A 24143-nucleotide genomic window follows, 5' to 3' on the forward strand; every position below is an offset into this window, starting at 1 on the left:
GCTTTAGAATTAGAAGAATTCTAAACATCTGGAGAAATATAGTAGTTGAAAAAATGGTTCCATGAATTACTTTCCATCAGAGTAATTCCATCTGAGAAGGTGGGATGGGAAAGGTTATCTATTAAAACATTATCCCAAGACTATTGACAAGGAAACTGTTTTATGTCAGCTTCATTCTGCAATACCAATATTTCTGCTTGACTGCTCTCACTTGGTTCTTCCTCATAGAGAAACCTAGTAAATAAATCCAGGTAGATCAATTCATGATTTCTAATTATATGTGAACTAGCAACTCTTTCTGCTTCCTGTCCTTAAAAGCCATAGACAGAAACCATTGTTTGTACTTATCCATGACTGTGACTCTGGCTGAAGAAGCTTATTTGCTTTCTCCTTGATTGATTGATTCTCCTATAAATTAAATTCCTTAAATTTCCTTTCGTAATTTAAGTATGTTTCACAGTACTCTGAATTAAGGAATCTCCTGTGTTCCCTCTTCCTCTGATTCAGAGAATACAACTCATTAAGGATTATTTGATTTTGATTAAACTGTTCAGCAACTAGAACAAAGTAGAAATGTCTTCATCACATATTTTGATCTTTTTTTCCATCTTTCCCTACTTTCTTTCTCACAAACGTGACAGCTTTTATTAATTGTAAATTTTTGCAATGCAAGAATTTGTGAGTACCAATGAGATTTTCTTTATTAATAAAGAGGAACCCCAATACTAACGTCATGAATTAAAAAACCTTTTTTTAATAAAAAACCTTTCAAGATAATCCAAATTCTTCACCTTAAAAAAAAATATATGGTCCAAAAATAATAGTTTTTTTTAATGCATGTCTTTTCTTACTTTCTATACTCGATTATTTTCTTGTTGGCCATAAGCAGCAGCATTCACAACAAACTGCAGTGATGCCAAGATGACACATGACCATACAAATGACATGATTAGGTACTTGTATCCTGACATCTGACCCAAGTACATAAGTTACAGCATTTGCATGCTGATGCTGTCATGCACTTTTTGCCATCTGCCCCTTGCTCTTCTCTACAGATGTCCATGATAATGTGATAGAAGAAGAAGCCAGCAGAACAGTGAAGACTTTTGAGATTTTGCCAAGCGTTGCCAATACACTCACAATCATGAAGGCACAATAAGAGCAGTTTTGCAGAATTTCCACCTCAGGGACCAGATGTGGCTCACGGAAGATCCCATATTGTCCTTGAGATCTCTTCTTCTTGCTCCCACCTTTTCTTCAGCTTTCATGTATGATGTTAGTATTGTGTGTATACACATGATAGCCAAAAAAAAGAGGGAAAGTATGTTGGGTAGACTTGCTAATTGGGGGCTCTAGTCACAAACCTCACTGGCTTCCAAGATTACCATTGAGAAAATGATCATTTTGGGAGAAGATGGGTTCTCACAATGAGTTAGAAGGCACTGGTCTTAGATTGGGAAGACCCAGGGTCAAATTCTTGGTCATCCACAGTTTTTAAATGATCTTGGGCCATTAGCTGTATATATTTCTAACCTCTACTAAAGTGATGAGATTATAAATTAAAATAAAAAGAAATATACTGGAAGATCTCTTCCCTTAAAAAAAAAAAAGAAGTTCCAAACCTCTGGAAGCTCACCAAGTTATCCCTAGACTTCATCATAATGATTTATCTTACCTGGTTATGGACTGTATTGAGCTGGTTATTGAAGGTCATGGTTAGATTGGTTGATGTGCTTGGGGCTACGTGGGTGATGAATGGTGTCTTGCTCTGATTCACAGTGTCATACATGTTTACTCGTCGCTTGCAAATCTCCATGTTTTGGAAGCAGGACTTAACACTATTTACAAAGAAGGAGAAGCAAAAGATTAGTAATAATTTAACTGATGGGAGAAATCAGATTTGTCTTAGTAAGAGGCATGAACTCAACAAACCAGGCTTAAAACAAGCCATGATTTAATGCAACTTGTAAGCCCAGCTACTTAGTGCCAAAATAAAACTCTCTATTTACTACAAATAGAACTGTATCACAAAGAAAAAAATTATTTGGAGTCATTACTTTCCCCCAGGGACAGCTGCAGTTGTAGTTTCTGTCTGGAATGATAAGAAGCAGCTAGACTTCATAACATTACCATACCCATCAGAGTACAGTTCCTAGGATTCTTTGAGGGCAGCTATGGAAAAGAAGTTTTTCCAGGGTTACATTTAAAACAAAAATAATTTTAACATTACTAAGAAAAATGGAATGCAGTCAAAAGAAGTACTGCAAGCAAAAATAATCAGTTTGGAAGATGCTTTTAGAGACTAGTCCAACTTCCTATTCTGAGATAGAATTCCAAAGAGTTCAATCATTCTTCCCACCCATTCATTTCCTAGCATAGAGCTGCATAATACTTGAAAATATCCACCCCGCCACTGATGAAAATGGCACCCATGTGTCTTGTTATGTTCGCACTATCCTTGGGTTGTGATCTAATAATTGAGAAATTTTTTTTGCATGGAGGTAGCTGGTGATGTGGAGTAAGGGCACAATGGTGTGGTATCATAGCACAAGGCAAGGCGTATAAAATTCTATCAAGGAAAGATTACTCAGTTTGTGTCTACCATGTTCAATAGTTGCCCTGTGTTTCAAGTAACGTGCCTCTGAGCCTTAGAAAATGCCCATAGAAAAACTTCCATGACTTTTCCCAAAAGCCCTCTCTTATATCCCTAAGCCTGCCTCTAGAAATTAGGTGAACAAAATACTCTTGCCATCTTGTTAGAGGAGCCCAGTCACCAGCCCACTTTTCCTAGCTTTTACTGGCTAAAAATGAAATACCTGAAGCAGCTAAGGAACAGATGAATAAATCACTGGAGCCAAGAACCAGAGATGCCATTCTTGAATAATAACTCATGACTCCAGAGCTATTAAAATAACTCAGAATAAACCATTTCTAGGACAAGAGCTGCCAGCTAAAGATATGAAAATATTCTTGTCATGCAAGCTGCTTTTCCATCTCTCAGTTCTGCTTGGCTGCAATGCATATCCAAATACTTTTGGACAAGACCTGTTACCACCCCAAGAGGTACACCTGGCAGTTTACCAATTAACCCTCCCCTCCATCCCATTCGTCAGTCCTCCCCTCTCCAACCCAAAACAGAGAGAAAGAAACTTACTGGGTGCTATGGGGAAAATCAAGCAAGTGTGTCATGGTGACAAATGGGTGATTCAGTGTTTCAATTGGCGTTATCCTCTTATCTGCGTCTATCGTCAACATTTTCTTTAACAGATCTATGAACTCCCTCCGGTCTGCCTTTTCCACCAACATATCACTTCCTTCCAAATCTGTTGTCATATTCACCTGGAAGGGAAACTGAAATCAGTAGCAGATACACATTTCTAGCAGACTAGAATGGACTAGAGAAATCAAACCTGCAAGTTCTTCTTCACCCCTTTGGCAATAACTTAAGAAGAGTCAGTAGAAAATCAATGATCTTTGGAAAGGAAGAGTCTTCAACTGGTTATGCACCTCCCATTTGTACACAGTTATTCTAAATGCATGTAGGAAAAAATGATGATGTCACTTTCCCCCTCTATGTATGTTTAATATGTGGTAAGTCCTAACAAGATTATAGTTTTCAACTTATTGACCCATAGTAATGTTTTCCACATCAACTTCTCTGTTGAATAAACTGAATAATCAGTGCATGCTGCACAATATTATGAGATCTATTTTAAGATGCATGTTGTATTACAGAGGGCCCTGACCAGTATACTGCTGGACCTCCCCATTCTGGGTAAGGAAGCATAAGCACTGCACCTTAAAAATGGGGAGGGTTGCGAATATATAAAATACAATGTGTGAAGAGGTGGTTTACCTAGTTAAGCATCCCTGTTTAAAAATCTCACTCTCAGTTCTAGAACGAATCTCACTTTTCTGTGTGGGAATATATTGTAAGGGTGGGGAGCTTAAAACCAATGAGAAATCTGATTTACTGATCTTCTGTATAAGGAAAATCTCATAAGAAGTTCCTTTGTTGCCAATAACACAGGTTGAAAAGTATATTAAGCCACCATAGGTATAATTTACCTATAGTTCTTTTGGATTGATGGAAGAATTCATGGTGCTGTGCATGAAATTTGGGACCATTCCAATAATGATATCCCTGAGTGGATTACCAACCATCTTCAAGGCTGATGAAGCACCATAATTATTTTTATTTACTTATTTATTATATTTTATACACTGTGTTTTTTGATAGAGATTAAGTCCATGTCCATGGTCCTCTCCTTTTTTACCATTACAACAATCCCTTGAAGTATAGGTAGATTGAAAATTGGTGATCAGCTCAAGAGCACTGACTTAACTTCATGGTTGAGTGGTAATCTCAATTTAGGACTTTTTAATCCAAGTCTCACATTCTGTGGAGTACACTGGTTGCTAAACCTGAAAATCACCAATTGATGTACCAAAACTAGCAACATCTCATGTTAATATGGAACAAAGAACTTGATTGCATTAAGAGGGACATCGTTTTCCACCACATTTCAATCATTCGTCCTGTTTAAATTGGGGCTACAGCTGCATTTAGATTTTTGATGGACAGAGATTAAACTCAAATTCTCAATTTACACATACATGGTTTTCCTACAAGAGGGAATACAGATTGAACCAGAATCTGGAAATACCATGCATTTTCCTCTCAGAGAAGAGTTCTACAAGTGGTGGAGTCTTTCCTCATATAGATACATTGGGATAAAATCCTTCATATAGCAGCACTGTATCCATAACTAATAAACATGATAGGGAGAAACAACAAGGCTAGCCAGTACAGTCTTCTAACTCCCCGGCTGGTTTGGGCTCAGGCTTAGCAGAGCTGGGAAGGGGAATCACTAGGGAATACCAGGGTTATAGATCAAAAAGTCAAAAAGTATCCTAGAAGAAGGCAATGATGCCTCCATGCTGATGTCCCTTAAATCTACAGAGATGTGTTCTATAGGCATGAGAAATTGAGCTTGACTCAAAGGTGTCTTAACTTTTACCCCTTTTTTATTTGTCCCCTTAAAACCGTGAGAGAGGATCATACATTTGTAGATTTTTTTACTTGGAAGTTATTGATGAATGTGATGTTCCAGCAATATTCTTACCTGTGCCATGTCATCCAAACAGTTGAAAATATATTTCCTTGCTTCTTTTGACTTGATACCCGTCTCTGCCTCATGATCATCTGGTGTCTGCCCAGAATCAACCAAAAGGTAATGAAACCAAGAGATCACTATATACCAATCTATTGCTCATTCAAGTGAACAATACATAACTTGCCACTGCTTTAAGCATAATTCCAAGGTAATATTATCCGATATATGTATACTATCCATCTCACATGGAGTTTCAGGGGAATGGAAATAAATCTATGCATTATTTCAAATCACTGCTACATTTCCATCATATGTGGAATGCAGGCTCAGCAACACATGGTCTCACAGTAACGGAATGGACTCTTGACTCAGATGTGGCACCTCATCTGTATCCTCCTCATATAGGAGGGTTGGGGAGAGATAAAGGTAAAGCAAGGGAGGGGAAAAGGGAAGGAAATAAATGTTCCTTTAACCATTTTTGGTTTTGATTGTGTCTGCCATGACATGAAGCTCTGCAGAAGTGAATGCAACCCATCAGGCATCATAAGGTTTCCTCATCCTTGTCCTCCCTAAGGTTCAAAGGTACTTGGTATTATCCTGGGATGCTGCAGTGAGATGAGACTGCAAGGCTTTATTAATGGGGAGCAGTAATGTTAGAGATATCATATTCAGTAAAATACAATTACAGTTTCTCTTCATAAGATTATCCGAGAAATTACAGAATTTGAGCCTGGACGTCTTGAGTAACAAGGTCATCTCCAAGTAAAAGCTTTCTGTCTTCCAAACCAATAGTAGCAAGACAGGTAGGAAGAATCTGTATCTGGTATAATTCATGAAACTCTTTTTATGAGCTTGCTTCTGGTTCTTAAATTATCAGAGTATGAAGTTCCTGCCTTATTGTACAAGACACAGGTTAGCTTGTCTTGTACAAGCTGCTGAGAGTGGGCAGCCGTAACAAACTTAATTAAATGAATAAACAAACCCTTCAAGCCAGACCAAAATGGAAACACTGACTGCAGCAACTGTGCATCAGCACAACATCATAATTTTATCAAGCATATCAGCAATATTTCAATATTATGAAATGCAGGCTCTAATGGTGTTCAAGAAAACAGAAAATTGGCATCCTACCTTTAGCCTCCACAGTGGATATGGTGAATCAGTATCCCTATTGAAAAATCTTGTGGTCTTCGTTCCTGCACTTAACAAATATTCAGCTGGCAAGCCTTGTGTCTGTGAAATATATCGGATCTATAAGAGAAAGAGGAGACCAGGATTATTTCACTGAGATCTGTGTCAGAATTTTTACCCTGGGAGGTAAACATGCATGCACGCACATATGTGTGTTTAATAATGAAAGAAAATGTGGAAATGGAATGAAGGCACAGAAAGTGCTACTCAGATCAAGAATTTGAAAAGGAGGGCAAAGGCCCACAGATTTCAGCCATTAATAATGTTTATTATGTATTAAAGGTCTAAATTACTAGGTGCTATAAAATTATCTTCCTTTTCTCTATTAAAACCCCACCACACTCCTATATTTGCCTTTAAAGCTTATGGGCAGATATCACTTTGTTCATAGCCTATAAAGATAAAGGAAAAGTAATAAAGCTATACAAAGAAAGCGTTTATGCTCTGAGGCTGTGCTTTATTGGCAACAGAACATTTACAACTCTGGCTTTGATCCTCAAACATTAACTTTAAGAGGACTTGTTTGAACAAAATACCTTGAAAGTGAAGTTGCATTACCCACCTCTCTCTCTCACACACACACACCCTGCCATTTGCTTTGAATATTGGAAAAACTGTATATTCTGGAAATCAAACCAGCTCTGGTCATAATTGCACGTTGAATGTTTAACAACTGATAGATTCTGATGGTGGGTGGGGGGAGAGGAGGAAATCCTAACTGTATCAAAAGATGCACAGGTTCCAGTGAGTCCAGATGATTAGAACACTATGAGCAAAAAGGAATTTGCATCAAGATGACCATCAGCACCCAGAAATGCTGCATGTAAATAGGTTTACTTTGGCCCCAAGTATCAGTTTTTGCATCTGCAATTTAAAAAGGATTAGTAAAGGTAAAGGTTTCCCTTGACGTAAAGTCCAGTCGTGTCCGACTCTAGGGGGCGGTGCTCATCTCCGTTTCTAAGCCTTGGAGCCGGCGTTGTCATAGACACTTCCGGGTCATGTGGCCAGCATGACGACTCGGAACGCCGTTACCTTCCCGCTGAAGCGGTACCTATTGATCTACTCACATTGGCATGTTTTCGAACTGCTAGGTGAGCAGGAGCTGGGACGAGCAACGGGAGCTCACCCCGCCGCGCGGTTTCGAACCGCTGACCTTCCGATCGACAGCTCAGCGGTTTAACCCGCAGCTCCACCGCGTCCCTCTTAAAAAGGATTGGGCAGTAAATAATAGGAACATACAGTACATGGGTGTGTGTGATAGATAGACAGACAGACAGATATCAGACAGTATGTAAGTAAATTCTAAAACTGTAGGTATGTTTTTCCAACTACAAGCCAATTTCTGCTGCTTCTGGAAATAAGTAATAGGGCAGTGGCATTAAACCAGAAAAGGGGAAGGGTGACCGATACAGTACTGATGTGCAGAGCATTAAGTGGTAGACAAATGGACTGATGGCATGGATTTAGAACTGAGGACATTCAGTTCTCCTAAAAGATTTACATGCACAGTTATAAGTGAACATGTCTAATGCTCAGGCATTAGTTTTTCCCACCTCCCTGTGCACATGCTGATTTGTGTGTACTCTTGCAGAATCATTTAGCTCCTGCAGGCTCTAGGCAATCCAGTGCTAAGTCCATGCTGGCTAATGGCAGAGCAGAAACTGATTTTGTGCAGAACCCAAGAATTCTCATGATGCCTATAGCTTTAATTTCAACTGTAGTTTCCACTGATCGTCATCTGCAAATATTGATTTTAATCCAAGAACTTTTGCTCAAGGCCACCAATGACCTGACTCAATCACAGAATTTTCCAGGGGGTCCAGATGACATATTTCAAGTGGAACCTTCAAGGAACAGTTCCCACTGTTTCTTCGATCTACTTTATTTGCTTTCTACAAAATATAAAAACAAACAAACAAACCGCTAAGAGAAAAACGCAGAATAGCTGCACAATGGTTTTGATTGGTACTGCCACCTACCCCTTCACTGGGAGTACCTTTAGCAAGATCATGTTTAGATTTACACAATAGGCCCATTTATTAATATTATCAAAGGAAGTTTCACTCTGTAGCCAACCACCATCTGATCCACACCAGGCTGAGTAAAGGAAAGAATGTTTCAGTTGCAGCTTCAGTGTCCTGTCTGCCTCCCTACCAGAAAGGTGAGATTTGCTCCCTCTATAGTGGTCTTCTGTCCCCAGACTCTTTTTAGAACAATGCTTGGACAATAGCAAAATGTTAAGCCTACTTAGTATTTGCCTTACTTGTTTTTAGTTTTTAAATATGACGTTCGTTTATAAACTGAAAGGAGCAGTCAAGGTTATCTGTGGCAGCAAAAATAACAAAGAAAATTATGGTATCTGAAACACTGGCAAATTTATTATGTCATAGAGTATCAGAGATAGCCATCTATTAGGGATACTTTAATTTGGTTTTCTCTCCTGACTGGTGGGCTTGGACTTTATGGCCTAAATGACCCCTTCTGATTACAGTTCATTTCATTAGATACATGGAGAGTTTAATCCGAGTTACAAGTAATTTGTACATCTACTGTTTGGGGTCTGCGAATAGGACATTCAGAAATGACTTGCAGAAACACAGCAATATATTATTGTACCTTATTTATATTTCATGCATTTAATGAAAGCTTATGTCATAAAAATTGTTACCCTTTAAATTACTACATAATAATACAGGTTTTATTTTCATATAATTATTGGGGGTTTTTTTAAGTATTCAGAATATTTTAATTTCTAATACTAATTGCAATTTTTGGATTGTTATTCTAATACTAATTGCAATTTTTGGATTTTTATTCTCTGTATTAACATGCCTAACAAGCATAAATAGTGATCTTCCTGAATAAGACTAAGGAGGGTGAACTTTAGTTTTGCATCCATCTTCCGTGCCACATCTGGCAGTGTTTCATGACAGCATATTAGGAAATTGTGGGAAACTCAAAACTGATGGACAGACCTTTGGCATAGATTGTAGCTGTAAATTCACTGCATGACCTTTGGATAATGATTAGAACTTCCATGGTTGAGTAAATGAGAAATAAGGTTTATTCATGCAATGTGGCTGATTGAGACATCATTTTCCCCAGTTTACTTTCCGCATTTGTATGTCTCAGCAGTGCAAAATTAGGGTTTCCTGAACACTCATGCCATAGTCATTTCAGCCTACCTATCCCTCTTGAGGAAGGGAAGGGAGTATAAATTCCCTTACCATTTCCTAGAATTTTATTAAATCCATAGATGTGGTACAATCAAGTTGGTGCTAGTACAGTCAGGAAGGGAGAATATCCACCTCCTACCCATTTGTGCCTCTTCTTCATCCCCAGGAGGTGATGGGAAGACAGCTGTACAACTACAAGATGGAAAGCCTAGACAGGGACTGTTTTGCAGGACCTCCCTAGGACTTGGTCTTAAACACAGCAGAATAAATGGACAAGTAGCTCTCCAGTTATCTCTTTAGATAACTCATCTGATCAGAAGTGCTGTCCTGAAATAATGACCAGGGGAAATACTTTTTGAAATAGCTGACCAGCAGTGGTGCTGTCTGAAAAAAAATGAAGGTTGTGGTCCAGAGTCATATGGAACAGAGACATACGCAAGGTGCCAGCTTGGAGCAAGCTAGTCTAGTAAAAAAATGTGTCTTCTGTGGTAGATCTTACAAGCACTGAGTGCAGCTTCACAACCTTTTGCACTGTACAACAACTTTTGTTGTTGCTTGCTACACTGGAAAAAGGATTCCTACTCAACCCACTGACCAGACTCCTATTTATACAGTTTTCCATTTTTTGAAAGTGAAATTCTTGACTGACGGTACATTTTTGCAAAGTATTACTGAAGATGCCCAAACATTACACTGAATAAGTCGGGTTACTGTATTTGGGCTGCAGAAAATCCAGTCCCTCACTAGATGACAGTAAAGAGATACAGAAAAGTCTTAACACTGGATTTTGATAGTTCAGAGATAGCAGTCCAAGAATAACAAAAAACATGCCTCAGCAGTAAAAATACAATAAGATCATTTCATGTAACAGGGCAGGGCAAACATGATTAACAGGAAATGGGAGGGTCAAATTTTAGAGACAAAATTTGGAGACAGATAAAAATCAGTGTAGCCTTCCCCAAATTGGGTACTCTCTAGATGCGTGGACTTTGATTTTCAAACATCTTCTGTAACAGCTATGCTGACTAGGAAATTCTGGGTGTTAATCCTGGAAGATGCCCAGGCTGGAGAAAAACAGGTTAGAGTGTCATTACACTAGTCTTTGTTGGTACGCCTGAGCTCTGTTCAGGCATTCAATTGAATGCCCGGGGCTGAAACTACATAGAGATTAGATACATGTCTTCGCCCATTCTGTCAGCAACCTCTATGCATCTAGCTGGCAATTTGAAGGAACACTGTACTTGTGACTTGGGTGTTAATATAGCTTTCTGCATGATCTGGTACTTCCCTTATTAGAATCCACAATTAAAGGGAGAGCAATTCACATTTCCAAGTCAATGCAAGTACACATCACCTTCAGACCTCCAACTGAACATGTAGAATCAGAAAGAGTAGGTAGAGAGTAGTTCACTACCTCTTTGAAGCCCTCCATGCATTAAGCTAAATGCCTAAGTGGAGCTCTTCTCAGAAATCACTTCCGGTGAGATGTGTCCTAACAGTCAGGAACCAGGCTGAGACGAGGAATAGGTCTCTAGTGTTTATGACTGCTACATAAGACAGAAAATCCTAACAAACTGAAGAAGCGTGGGAAAAACCCAGACAGATAAACCCCAAAGGTCAAGGCGGGTCTGATCTGGGTCTCTTTGAATGGCTGCTTAATTCCTCAGTACTACGCATGCGTTTTCCCCCCTGGATAGGGGCCCCCTCCTGCTCACCATCAGTACTCATGACAAGATGGGTGGGTATATAAATTTGATAGATAGATAGATAGATAGACAGACGATAGATAGATAGATAGATAGATAGATAGATAGATAGATAGATAGATAGATAGATAAAATTAGACTAGTTTTCCACTCTGACCTCTAATTCATAGGTGTTACAGCCCTCTACATGCTGCCAAACTACAACTCCCAGCAACACCAACTACCCTGCCATTGGTGAAGGTTGGTAGGAATTGTAATTCACCAACACCTGGAAGGCCACAAGTTCCCTATCTCTGATTGAGATCTTTTGCTACAAAAATACCAAGGACTGGAACAGCACCATGTGTCTAAACTGGGACAGTGTGCTTGTTGGGTTGGTATTCCAAAGAGGTATAAGACATAAAGTTAATTGCTAATACAAAACCATTGGAAACACGTGGATAATCAAGAAGAGAAGTGACTTTCCATTCCCCCCCGCCCCCAATTCATGTCATCCTTGCGGGAGAACGGTTATCATTCTGTTTGTTCAAGTAACAACAATAGCAACAAAACCAACAACACCAACCTGATCATACTCCGAAGCTCCTGGATATAATGGCCAACCCAAGAAAAGTTCTGCAATGACACATCCCAAAGACCACATGTCAATGGCTTCACAGAAGGGTAAACCAAGGATGATTTCAGGGGCTCTGTGGAAGAACAGAATCAGAGGAAAGCATTAACCACTGCAAAACAACAGTATGATTATGTGAGAAACCACAAGGAATAAGACTTCTGGCACTACCTGGTGTGTGCCTGTTCAGAAGAAAGAGGACTTACTCATGAGTGCCAAGTAGATTAAACTTCCTTTTATGTAGATTATTATAGGTACAACCATCCCACTTTTATGGCCCTGACAAACTTGAGTTCAGCTGGTATACTGTAGCTTCCCCTGTCACAGCTGTGTGATTGGGAAAAGCATCACCTGCAAATTTCTGTTGGCTATGCAGCTGATAAAACTCAGAATATTTATCCATGAAAATGTTAACTCCAGTAATCATTTATCCATGCAGTAGTCACCTCTGTTGCAAGAACCAAAGATTTTATAACCGAATTCCCAGGCTGTGGAACTATCTCCTCTTAGGCCAATATGAATTAAACCTGTGCCAGCACCAGCTACTGTATAAAAACTGCTTGCCACTTGAGACAGTAACACAGTCTCTGGGATAACCAGATATGTGGAGCTTCTGTGCCTTCACGAGGCTTATGGTATAAACTAAGCGTTAGTGTGAACGGAACTCTCAATCATTTCTGGAGAAACCGTATTTTGGTAAAAATTGATTAAATATTAATTTCAAAGGACAGTAAAGGAAACCTATTTTAAGAAGTGAATTCCTTACTGACTGTCTAAGGACTGAATACATTTGGAAATTATTTTTAGCTGCCAAGAGAGATTTCCAGTGTTTTGGTTCTTGACAACTAATTCATGCTAGAACTGTGTGGTTCTCTTTCCCCTTTTCTCTCTAAATCTGACTGTTTCTGTGCCTTGGTGTGCCACACACTAGAAAAGCTAGCTACAGCTAATCTAAATTGGCCAAATTCATTCATTTATTCACAAATGTATTTTTAAAAAGTCTTCAAAGCAGCTTACAACAACTGAGTGAGGTAACAGTGGCAACAATAGAGGGGAAAAAAAACTGAAATTAGGTAAAACAGTGTTTCTCAACCTCAGCAACTTTAAGATGCTGGCTGGCTGGGGAACCCTGGAAGTCGAAGTCCATATATCTTAAAGTTGCTGAGGATGAGAAACACTGAGGTAAAATAACAAAAACAAAGATTAACTCAACAATATATTGATCGTGTGAAAAGATACACCAAAATGCATGGCTAATGATGGGATTTGTAATCCAATTACATTGGGAAGGCACAGATTCTCCACTTATACTCTATGAGGAAATGCCAGATTTAGGAAAGAATTACAATCCATTTGGAAGGCAAAGCCATATGTCTGACATGGAATAAACTAGTCCAACGTCTTGCAGGCCAGTGGTAAGAGGAATAAAAGAGAATACAGTCTCTCTCCCAGCCATATGCAGGTGGGTGGGGAAGGGGTAGAGATCAGTAAGGTAGAGAATGTTGTCTCTAGCTATGGGGCTAAGGAAAAAAGGGAAAGAAGAATGCAATGGGGTATGTGCTGGTGCAGACGGTATAACAGAGGACATGTATTCATTGGCCATAGTCCCCACCTACAAATTTGGTGCTGGGTCTGTGTAAATGCAAGGGTACCTTTGTTCTACAGCCAGTACTCTGCATTTTTTCAGAACAGAGTTTCAGCTTGCTGTTTTAGATAGCCTGATGTGTATATAACTAAATGGAAGGGAGAAAAACTCTTTGGGAACTGTCCACCTGTTAAAGTGAAACCTGTTTCCATTCTTAGATGAGATGAGACTTCTTAAAAACTGAAAAACAGATCAACTAAACAGCTTTTATATTCAAAAATCTGAGACAATTTATTAAAATATTAATACCTTTATTATTTTTAATAACAATAATGTATTAATTTAGCAATGGAGGACATGTAGTATCAGTACAGATGACATAAAATCTACACCTTTGATGAGTGCCAGGGCGGGAGGGAGGAAAAGAAAGAAGCCTCTCTGCAATATACCTTAGGGTCTAAGTCACTGCACTATTATTTTCAAAACAAGGCTAATACAGCTGTAATTTCTGAAAAGTAGCTATAATGCTTTCCATTATTTATCCCATTCCATTAAAAAAGATTTCTAAGTAATATGCCAAGAAAAGAGTTTGCATTTTTTTTTAACAATACTCATTTTAACAATACTCATGTGATGGAAAAGGAATTGCATTCCTCCCTTACTGACACAAAGCATAAAGTATTCTGGTGAAATTCTTGTACATCTCTTAATCACCACAAGGCCTGGGAGCAGTGGTAAGTATTTTGCCTTTCATCTGACTACACAATTATCTTCCCAGTGACCTGCAGCATCTCTGTCTTCCCATACTTCCATTAAATCCCAAAGGAAGACATCATGAGAAATTCCACCCAAAGGGGTTTTTAGAGCAGGAAGCGCAGGCTGAGCTATGGGAAGAAGAATGACAGCCACATCCACCACCTCATAATCCTAAGGGAAGTGCAACACTATCAAAAAGAGTTTCTAAAGAAATATGAAAACAGCTTAAGGAAAAAAACCTAAGCTGCTTTTCTGCAGGTGAAATCTTTTGGACAATTGAAAGAGAGAATTCAGTACGGTACTTTCCACAACAGCAACAGGGAAGCAATAGTTTCTTTTGCTCATTAATGACCTGATGGATGTTAATTATAATATGTGCTTTTCAGCTCAAGCACTAATGTAAAACACTATGGAAGTTTTCACAGCAAACACTCAATGTACTTTTGCATTTTTCCATCTCTAAATATAAAACCGACATGCCTACAATATAGAATCAATTTATATCCACATATATAGCTCAAGGTGCTTTCAGTGTCATATGTGAAAAAGCTCTGAACAATATATGTGTCACATTTACATGTTTGAGACCACTGAAGGGATTATATACATGCCCAAACTCATATGCCTCTGACCCTAACCCATTTAATAAGAGCCAGTTTGGTCTAGTGGTTAAGGTGCTGGGCTAGAAACCAGGAGACTGAGAGTTCTAGTCCTGCCTTAGGCACAAAAGCCAGCTGGGTGACCTTGGGCCAGTCACTCTCTCAGCCCAACTCACCTCACAGGGTTGTTGTTGTGGGGAAAATAGGAGGAGGAAAGAGTATTAGGTACATTTGCCACCTTGAGTTATTTATAAAAATAATAAAGATGGGATAAAAATTAAATAAATAAATAAATTTTACATGCGTTGTGGGTACAATGCATATAAAAATGAGGTGGGGCTTTGATCATACAGTTATGGCTGCCATTTTGCCTTTTCTGACCCATCCTGCAGATGCCTCAGACAACATGCTCACCAATTGTAGCTTAACATCTGTTATCATTATGAAAATGAAATCAGTTATATTAATTGTACACCAACCATGCAAATTGCCTGTGGAACTCTGGCTCAAGGAAGGTTTCTAAACAGGCTCTTACAGTCTATAAGATAGATAGAAGACGCCCAGAGTCACTGTTAGTGAGATGGGCAGTGACGAAATATGAAATATAAATAAAAAATATTCCCAGGCTGCACAGCATGGTATTTCGTTTTTAGCTCCGTTTGAAAGCTGTATTTATAATACTATTCTTAGCACTTTAGCTCATCTAAAACCCATTTTCCAGAAGCCTGATTTGGTAAATCATTCCATATTGAACCTGAAGAGTGAAATATTTGATAAGAAATTATTAAATTTGCCAGTAGTGAATTCTTTACTAGCTGCGGAAAAAGTAAATCGGGTAGTCTGGAAAAGATATTCAGGTTCTCTAGAGAGGGTTGTGTTGCATTCTCATTTATACTTGCAATTGGTCACAGAGGAGCTTGGATGGATCTTAGCAAAAGTTTCAATTTGCATGAAATCAGGCTATCCCCTTTAGAGGTACAGCATTTAACCTGGAAGCCCCCACATGAATCACTGCAAACTCCTGTGTTACTCCATACAGCATATCCGAATAAATAGGCATGTTTCCACAAACCCACTTGTACTAGGTATACTAATAGAAATATCTTATTATAAGGGCAGAATCCAGAAGGGAAACACCTGTTCGTGTAAACAGCAACTAGAGGAAACACACAAGGCGGAAACCTTGAACAGGAGGACACAGGGCAGATGCTCTGAAAAAATACAAAAGCATCAGTGGTGGTTGTTCTCTTCCAACTATTATCCCTATTTACCTTGTTTACTGAAAGCAAAGACTGAAATTTTACAGATTGAATGATTGACAGCAACTGTAAATCTTAGAGAGATGGAACACAGAGCAAAATATTCAAGGAAGGAAGGAAGGAAGGAAGGAAGGAAGGAAGGAAGGAAGGAAGGAAGGAAGGAAGGAAGGAAGGAAGGAAGGAAGGAAGGAAGGAAGGAAGGAAGGAAGGATCACAATTGCACTATTTATCTATCAATAAAGCTACGAGCTGTTTTTTTGAAGAACAAGGGATAAAACTGTTTGCAGCCATTGTTCAGCAGCTGTTCTCCTTCCTTTCTTAGCTTGATGGAGAAGCCATTCACATTGTCATAAATCTAGTAAAGTACTTAACCAGATTTCCATTGCAGAGAGGAACTAAGCAACAGTGAGCCATTCTGTTGCCTACCCAATGCCCTCCAAATTCAGCACTTCATCTTCCATAATCTGCCAGTGTAGCCAAAATGGACATCCAACACATCTGGGGGCCTACAGTTTGGGAAAGCCTGATTTAGTGTGATGGTGTCATGTTCACTGTTTCAATGTGCACTGTACATCATAACGTTTCACATGCCATGGTGCTGACGCGCGTTTCTGTTTGGGAGGGAGCTGCTGTGAAACCTTGTGCCAAGCTCTGTATCTATGTTCATTTCAATGGAATGTGTTTGGGTTATGTGCTCCGTTCAAGGACTTTTCCCGCGGACCATCAGAAGCCATTAGGGGCACCTGGGATTGTGAGCTTGGGAAGATTCTATGGGGGGAGGGATCTCATTTGTACCAAGGGTTTTTAGTTTGCATTTGGCGCGCTTTTTTCATTCTCAGCTTTCTTTGTGATCCTGCATACTATTCTTTAATAAATCAGATATCTTTGTGATCCTGCTCATGAGTCTGATGGTGTTCTAGAATAGGCAACCATTACAGATGAGCAAACCTAGAGAGGTAACCTGCGAATTAGGTTGTCCTTCTCAACATTAATGAATACAATTCCCTGATTTTTGACATTCAGAAATTTCATGCTGGATTTTTTGTTGGACTGTATTGACATCATACAAATGAGTATTTAGTGAGAAACACAATGCTGTATATTTTAGTGAAAAATAGAAGTACAACTTAGAAATAAGTTGAGCAATAAACTTATTTCAAGCATTGGACACAATAGCTTTCCACATACATTTCCTCTTATCCACTCCACAACTCTGCATGGTAGACTTGTTTTCATCTGATTTTTGCTTATGGGTTTAAGGAAGAATACAGCTGATGACTCAAGAACGGAAAGCTTGTTAATATGTTCTAATGGAAGTAGGCATTTCTGGTGAAATCATTTATTTTTCTGACAAGCTCCACTATGTCTTAATATTTGAGGAACTAATATTTTATTGGTGTGTTCCCTGATTGATTTTCCACTGCACTGAGGAAAAATAGAAACAGCTGCCAAAGCAGTCAAGATTTCCAGGCAAAAACTAAACCAGGTTATGTGACTGGCAATACATTTTCACCTCTGGTATTGTAAAAGATTTGCCCATCCCTACCTGTTTGTTTGTTTGTTTGTTTCAATAAGTGGTGTTCATGAAAAAAAAGTACAGTTGACACAGTAAAATAAATTTTAGAAGCAATCAATATGGTCTCTATAGTTACTGGGCCTTTTCACACAGCCATTGTAAGAATCAGATGAAGAGGTGATGACGAGGCAAAAGCATAGCAAAGTTTATATTTAAAGAGTGGAACGAATGATTCTCAATGGTATCATTTGTAAGTATCAAAGAACAGTTAAGATGAGGAGCAACTAATTTAAGTGAAGCAATCTTGAATATGCATATTTACCTATGCACAACAGAGAAGAATCACAAAAGCAGATCTTTTTCACAAGTTTAAAAATGACCTTTTGAACCAGTCTCAAGAGTGATAAAACTCTGATTTGATTAGTTGCAAAGTTGTTTTTGCTTTTCTTTGTAGCAAATGCCATTTCATAATGTGACTGCGTCATAAATAGCTTAGGCCAGTGTTTCTCAACCATAGCAACTTGAAGATTTCTGAACTTCAACTCCCAAAGCTGGCTGGGGAATTCTAGGAGTTGAAGTCCAGACATCTTCAAGTTGCTAAGGTTGAGAAACATTGGCTTAGGCATTCCATATACAGGTAGTCAAGTCACAACGTTCTAATGGGACATGATGAAGGAAGGTTTCCAAAGTTACATCTGGTGTGGACATAGTCCGCAGAGAATTGTTTTTCTCTCAGGAAGAGAGGGTGATACAGAGACTCTTGATACAAGGGTGGCATATCTTTGAGTACCAATAGCTTTCACACTCACTTATGCATTCTATACAAGAAGGTTAGCCTTGCAGGGGTTCACCCTGCACTTTTGAGTTGCACATTGTCAAAGTAATAAAGCAAAAAGTAATTTGAAACGGCATTATTTCTACTGCAGGACACAGTTGAAGATCACTGGTATGACTCCACGGTTTGCAAATTGTCATAGGTCTTTGATATCAAGAAAGGGGGACTAATTTACAGCCTCCTTGTTGCTATCAGCCACCTCCAACCAATACTTACCTATCTCTGCAACAGAGGTGCTACAACAGTGGAGAAAACATATTCTACTTCCTCTCTTGGCAAATTCAGGAACTTGAATGCTTGGCTTGCCAACCAGAAAATGTCAGGTCATGTGGAACAAGGGCTGTTTATAGCCTTGACTCAAATTCTACCATGAAATCTCACAATAGTGCTGACTTTCCAGCTCCTGAAAGATTTCTTCCACAACAACCAGGATCTAAGTCAGCCATTGACTCAGAAAGGCTGAAGAAACCTGCCTTATCTCTTCCTACAATGATAACTCTTCCCTCTTCATGACAGTAATTGCCACCATCTTTCTTTTGGGAGAGAAGATTTCTGTAGTTGATTCTAATAAATAAATAGCCCAATTGAAAGTCTGTCCAAGATACAAAAAGCTACTGTATACTTTCATTCTGTGGAGATTCAATTCTATATGCACTAGTGCACTGTAAAAATGGCTTCCAAGAATCTTGTAGTACATCCAGATAGTCAGCTGCTGTCTGATAAATTGCTTCTTTCTTATTCATCAAAACTTCTGCACTGGAATAAACATAATAAACTGAATCAAATTCATCCTCTGCCCTTGGGCATGGCAAAGGAACAGGGATTAAGATGCATATGATTTTCAAAGAGTTCAAACTTCTTAAACCCCATCTGCAGCATCACAAGACAAGTTGCAAACAAGAAGGAATCCATAATAATTGAAAAACACAGATGTGTCTACAGAAAATGCAAAGCTTTCGATTCTAAAAGGTCAAGCTGTACAAACAGTAAGCCATTCCACAGGAGAAGCATTTTTCCATGACATATGCCTTTGGTGGCAAGCCTTACATTTTGAACCCCTTATACTGTAGCTTTCACTTCTTAACTTACAGTATGCCTACACTTTTAGGGAATGTATTATTTCCAATGTCTTAATGCACCAGTCAACTAATCTCTGTGTGTCTCTTCTCCAGTCACAATTGAGAATGGTGTATGTATTACATTTCTTGCTTGCAATCTGGAACTAACTTCTTCTTCAGGACAGAATCTAACAGCCTATCCCACATTCTGCCCTTCTCAACATGTCCCATAAGATTATGCTTTTAAGTTGAGGGATCTGAGAGAAGTATTGCTTCTCATTTACTCATGCAGATACACGGGAAGAACACATCTTGTTAAATTGCTATGAAAAGATACTGCAAAATAAAGTGAACTAATGTGGTAGAATCATTATGGTATAAAATGTCTATTGGGAAAGCCCACAATGGAAACAGGTAAAACTTTAAAAGGTAACGTCGCTCATCTTCTACCAGGGCTACGCCTATGATCTGCAAAGCTGAAGCTGTGTTGCAGAAGGCAAAATCAGGGTGAAAAGCATGGAGACAGAACCTAGGAAAAGTTGAGGGCCTGGAGTTTGAGGGCCAAGATAATGATGGATAATGATACTTCACTGATACCAATTTCTGTTATCTCAAAATGTTATCATTTCTCTTCCATTAAGCTTTACACCATTTTAGAACATATCATCATCGCTGTCTCCAAACAGAGAACATGTCATCACTTGTTCCTTGATTACGATTAAAATAAAGTGTTCCATTCTAAATAAGGAATTGAGTTCGTTCTTCTATTTAACCTTGACCAGATAAGCCACTGACGGCAGGAAATGGCTCACACAAGGAGGAAGATGGCTTCCCAATGAAAAACTCTAGAACATAGCCAGGTATCAAACCAGATGGTGGCAGGTACAATTCCCACGAAGCTTGTGGTTGGAGTTAAAACTGTAATTCATGTGTTTGTTTTTTGTTTACTTATTGAGCTCATGCCACTTTAATCACTGACAAGTGAGGGTCTGTAATGGTATGTGGGAAAGACTTTGGGAGAGGGGCAAAGAGATGCTGCCTAGGGAACAGTCAGATAAGAGACAGCATAGCCCACAGCTGGACAGTGCATGGGGCAAGAGGCTCAGAAGAGACCCTCCCTAGTTTCTCCTTCTGTAAAGGAGATGGCAGGAGAATTGTACTTTCAGACTTGCAAGATTTTGTTAATGTAGCTTTACAATAAAGTAGAAGTAGCTCATCTGGTCGTGTTTCCTGTCTCGTCTACCTGACAGGGTCATGCAAATCCAGCATTCATACAATGCAAAAATCAATGTGCATCTACATACATACTGTATATAGATAGCAGTAGTTAAAGTTTAAAAAGCCAGAGTGAGCCACATTCAAATGTCTAGACTCTCAAGGCCGACTGCAATAGCTAATTTCAATAGCCTGCCTAAAAACTAATAGGGTAGGAGCCATTACGATTTCTGGGGAAATGGTAGCAATTAGGAAAACTCATTTCCACGATCCCTGTTGATAGTATTTCCTGAAAGATGGGGTATGGAGGGATGCCACTATGGGTGGAAGCTTAGGCGGGAAGAGATTGGTCTAAAAAGGTGAAGCTTATTCCAAGGAAGTTGTGTGTGGGCTCTCTGTCTCTGTTTAATAGCTGCATACAGTCAACAAGACATTTTCTTCCAGGCAATGCTAAAATGACATGAATGGGGGAAAAAATCCCAATGTGCAGAACAAGTGGAATGAGTTCTGCAGTAGGTATTATGTAGTACTGATGAAGAGGGAGCTCTTTGCAAGTATGAATTTTGATCAGTGCTGATTTCCACAAGATGTTCATGAATAACAAATCTCTTCTCACTGCCGTAAGAAGCTACCAGAAATATTCATGGGAACAGAGAAGTGAAAAAAACTATTTTAATGTAATCTATTACCTATTAAAATTATTTGAGACATTATTGTGATCCAGCTACGCTGCCTTCTTTTAAAACTGTAACTCAAAGTTGCTACTGTTGTTTATTATGGGGTAGTAATCAAACTAAATTACTCACAAGGAGCACTGCTGAAATCAATGAGACAATTAGTCGTCAGGACTAACTGAAACCCATTAATTTTAATGGAATTTAGTTAGGATAAGTAAACCTGAACGATAGAGGCAATAAATGAATGCCCTCCACCCCAAAGTACAAACCAATAGGAAATCCTGCAATCACAGAGAGCAAATAGAGAGAAACGTTGCGGTGTGGGAATCAGTGGGTATCTTGGACATCAAAGAGAAAAATGAGGAGCTGCAAATTAGAGGAAACCAAAGATGTACCTGGGGCGTCCACAGAGGGTGGTAACTAAATTTGAAATATAAATAAAATAAATAAATCGCTGACCAAAGAAGGAAAAGCAATGCCTTAACCAGCCCTAAAATTATGGGGGACAAATTCAGTATCAAAACATCTTTGCAACAGCATGCAAATGAGCATGAACAAAAAGCATCAGAAACAAGAAGGCAGCATCCTGTTGTCTTCCCCTTTCTCTGCATCCTTGCAGTTGCTCTAAACGGGACAAGGTATTGCTATTAACAAATGAAGGGCATCTAAACTTTCTCAACTTCCCAAGTAGGAAGCTCAAAGTATTCCAGGAGGAGAAAACATTTCTCCTCCACCTCCAACTTTTCTCTACAAAACAGTTGTAACTGCAACAGGAAACAGAATAAAATTAAAACACTGGCCTAGCTTTTTCATTTCAGCATCCCTTCTGATTTCCTTTTTTAAAAACTGTTTGCACAAAACAATAAAAAGACAGGCAAATATGAACAGAGGAGAATCTATGAATGCATAATGTGGGAATTTAAGCTTGCCTACACACACGCATACATTCAGGAAATCTCTCTTTTCCTATTCTGTCTGGGAGTAGAGAGCTAGACATCATTTTTAAATGCTTAGTAATACTTCTGAGGAATTAAAGAGCTACTTTTTTTTTCCTTTCAAACCAGACTAGATGTAAAAAAATGAAAGTTAAAGCCTCCTTCAAACATACTTAATATACATAGAGCAGTTTTGCTTGCATGAAAAGATTGCTTATCCCAGTAATGTTAGTTATCTTTTGTTTATGCCACTGTCTTTGCCTCCCACACTCTGCTTTCTCCGTTAGAGTCTCTAGCTCAGTGGTACAACATGTGTTGTATTAATTTAATCTATGCCATTCCTCAGGTAGATAGAATGGGAAAGACTCTGGGGACAGGGCCAACCCTAGAGTGAGACAATCACATCACGCAGCAGATGGTGGAGGCAGCAGCAGCCCCCTGGTACTCCTCTAGCCCCTTGGTCATATCTCTCTGTTGCAAGATTGAGTTGTACGTACTACGGGGCTTGGCCTCACCCACTAAATTAGTCTTCCACTATTAAGTGTTGTCGAAGACATTTTCCACCACCAATCTTGATATAAAAAGTCAACCAGTAGTCTGGTTCACTTCTGTATATGAAATTACATGGCTACCATCTTGTCCTTTGCCTTAAGCCAAACATCTCAAGCCAGCCCTACTTGGAGAGTGGTGGGTTCTATCTGCCAAAATAGATAACAGTCTGATCTTAAACAGACAAGTCAGAGCTTCAATTCCATTAAAGTTCATTCAAGGGAGAATAGCTTGACTCAGATGTCATCAGCAAACCATGATCTGACCCATTTAGGATACGATGTGGGCTTCATATCCCAGTTACAATTTTTACTGTGATCAGTTTATCATAATATCTGAACTAGGCTTAGGTCCTGGTTCCAAAGAATATGCCTCACCAGATCATCTGAAGTTAATAGCCATATTTAATTAATTAATAGTCATAGATTAATTTTAAAGGGTTCTTTCATTATCTGCTCCATTAACCATGTTAGCATGTTAAGTGCATGCCTTGCAGAATTAAGAAGACATTTTTAGCATTACTTGTAGAGGCCTCCATAGAACACAAATAAATATGTTCACAGATCTACAGTGAAATCTCAGAGTCCTGACACAACCAGTCACCAATTTCTTTAAAAATAGTTCTTTGCATGGAAATCCCCCCTGCCTTTTGTAGAGCAATGCAAAGTTGTGGAATCAACACGCAATTCATTTATTGACACATAATTGGGGGAGAAAAACCCTACATAGGGTGGCTACTGGATCTAGCTAAGCAGAAATGAAAATTAAACACAGACCCACATGTACCCTTAGTCTTTAAGAGGCTAGCATCTTGACTTTTCTGACATCCCGTGCCCCCAATGACCCTGGATACAGCAAGAAAGGTACTTCCCTCTTCATTTCTGCACTTTAAAACTTTGGTTTTTGTTTAGCATTTTGTGTGATCCCAACCAACCATGACTTATTCTGTAATTATGTCTAAGCAAACCATGGTTGAGGGCAATATGTGAACCCCGTCCTTGGGTCCTCTGGTATCTCAACATTTTGGCTCTGAGACAGACCAGAATACTTTGCGATTCCCCCCCACCTTCAAATACAATGATGTGTGAAATGCCTGTGACTAAACTACTGGATGAACCTTCCCCAAAGTAACCTACTATTGTTCATCCTTTGTTATTTCATAGGTTACTGGCTAGCCATGGAAGCACAGCACTGGTACCTGTTAGACAGCCTAAGTGGACAGCCTTTTGCAATTATGCACCAAATTCAACATTATACTTCTTGGGCCGCAGCTGCAGTTTCAGCCTTAAGAGCATTTTTTTTTCCCAGAGGTTGTGATAATCAGCTCCCTCTGGAGTAGCCATTTACAATTCCTGC

At 39.1% G+C, this 24143-nt stretch overlaps 1 protein-coding gene across 2 annotated transcripts in view; it reads right to left on the minus strand.

The window, feature by feature from the left end:
• HIPK2 (homeodomain interacting protein kinase 2) overlaps positions 1 to 24143 on the minus strand; it is a 154781-nt gene that overhangs the window by 42192 nt on the left and 88446 nt on the right. For both annotated transcript variants that reach the window (XM_063308377.1, XM_063308376.1), the window contains exons 3-7: positions 11756 to 11879; positions 6249 to 6368; positions 5127 to 5213; positions 3155 to 3339; positions 1676 to 1838 (exon numbers count right to left, since the gene is read on the minus strand). In XM_063308377.1, coding sequence (XP_063164447.1) covers positions 1676 to 1838; positions 3155 to 3339; positions 5127 to 5213; positions 6249 to 6368; positions 11756 to 11879 — 679 coding nt within the window. The remainder of the gene's footprint in view (positions 1 to 1675; positions 1839 to 3154; positions 3340 to 5126; positions 5214 to 6248; positions 6369 to 11755; positions 11880 to 24143) is intronic.

This window comes from Candoia aspera, chromosome 7 (assembly GCF_035149785.1).
Source record: "Candoia aspera isolate rCanAsp1 chromosome 7, rCanAsp1.hap2, whole genome shotgun sequence".
Classification (NCBI taxonomy): Eukaryota; Metazoa; Chordata; class Lepidosauria; order Squamata; family Boidae; genus Candoia; species Candoia aspera.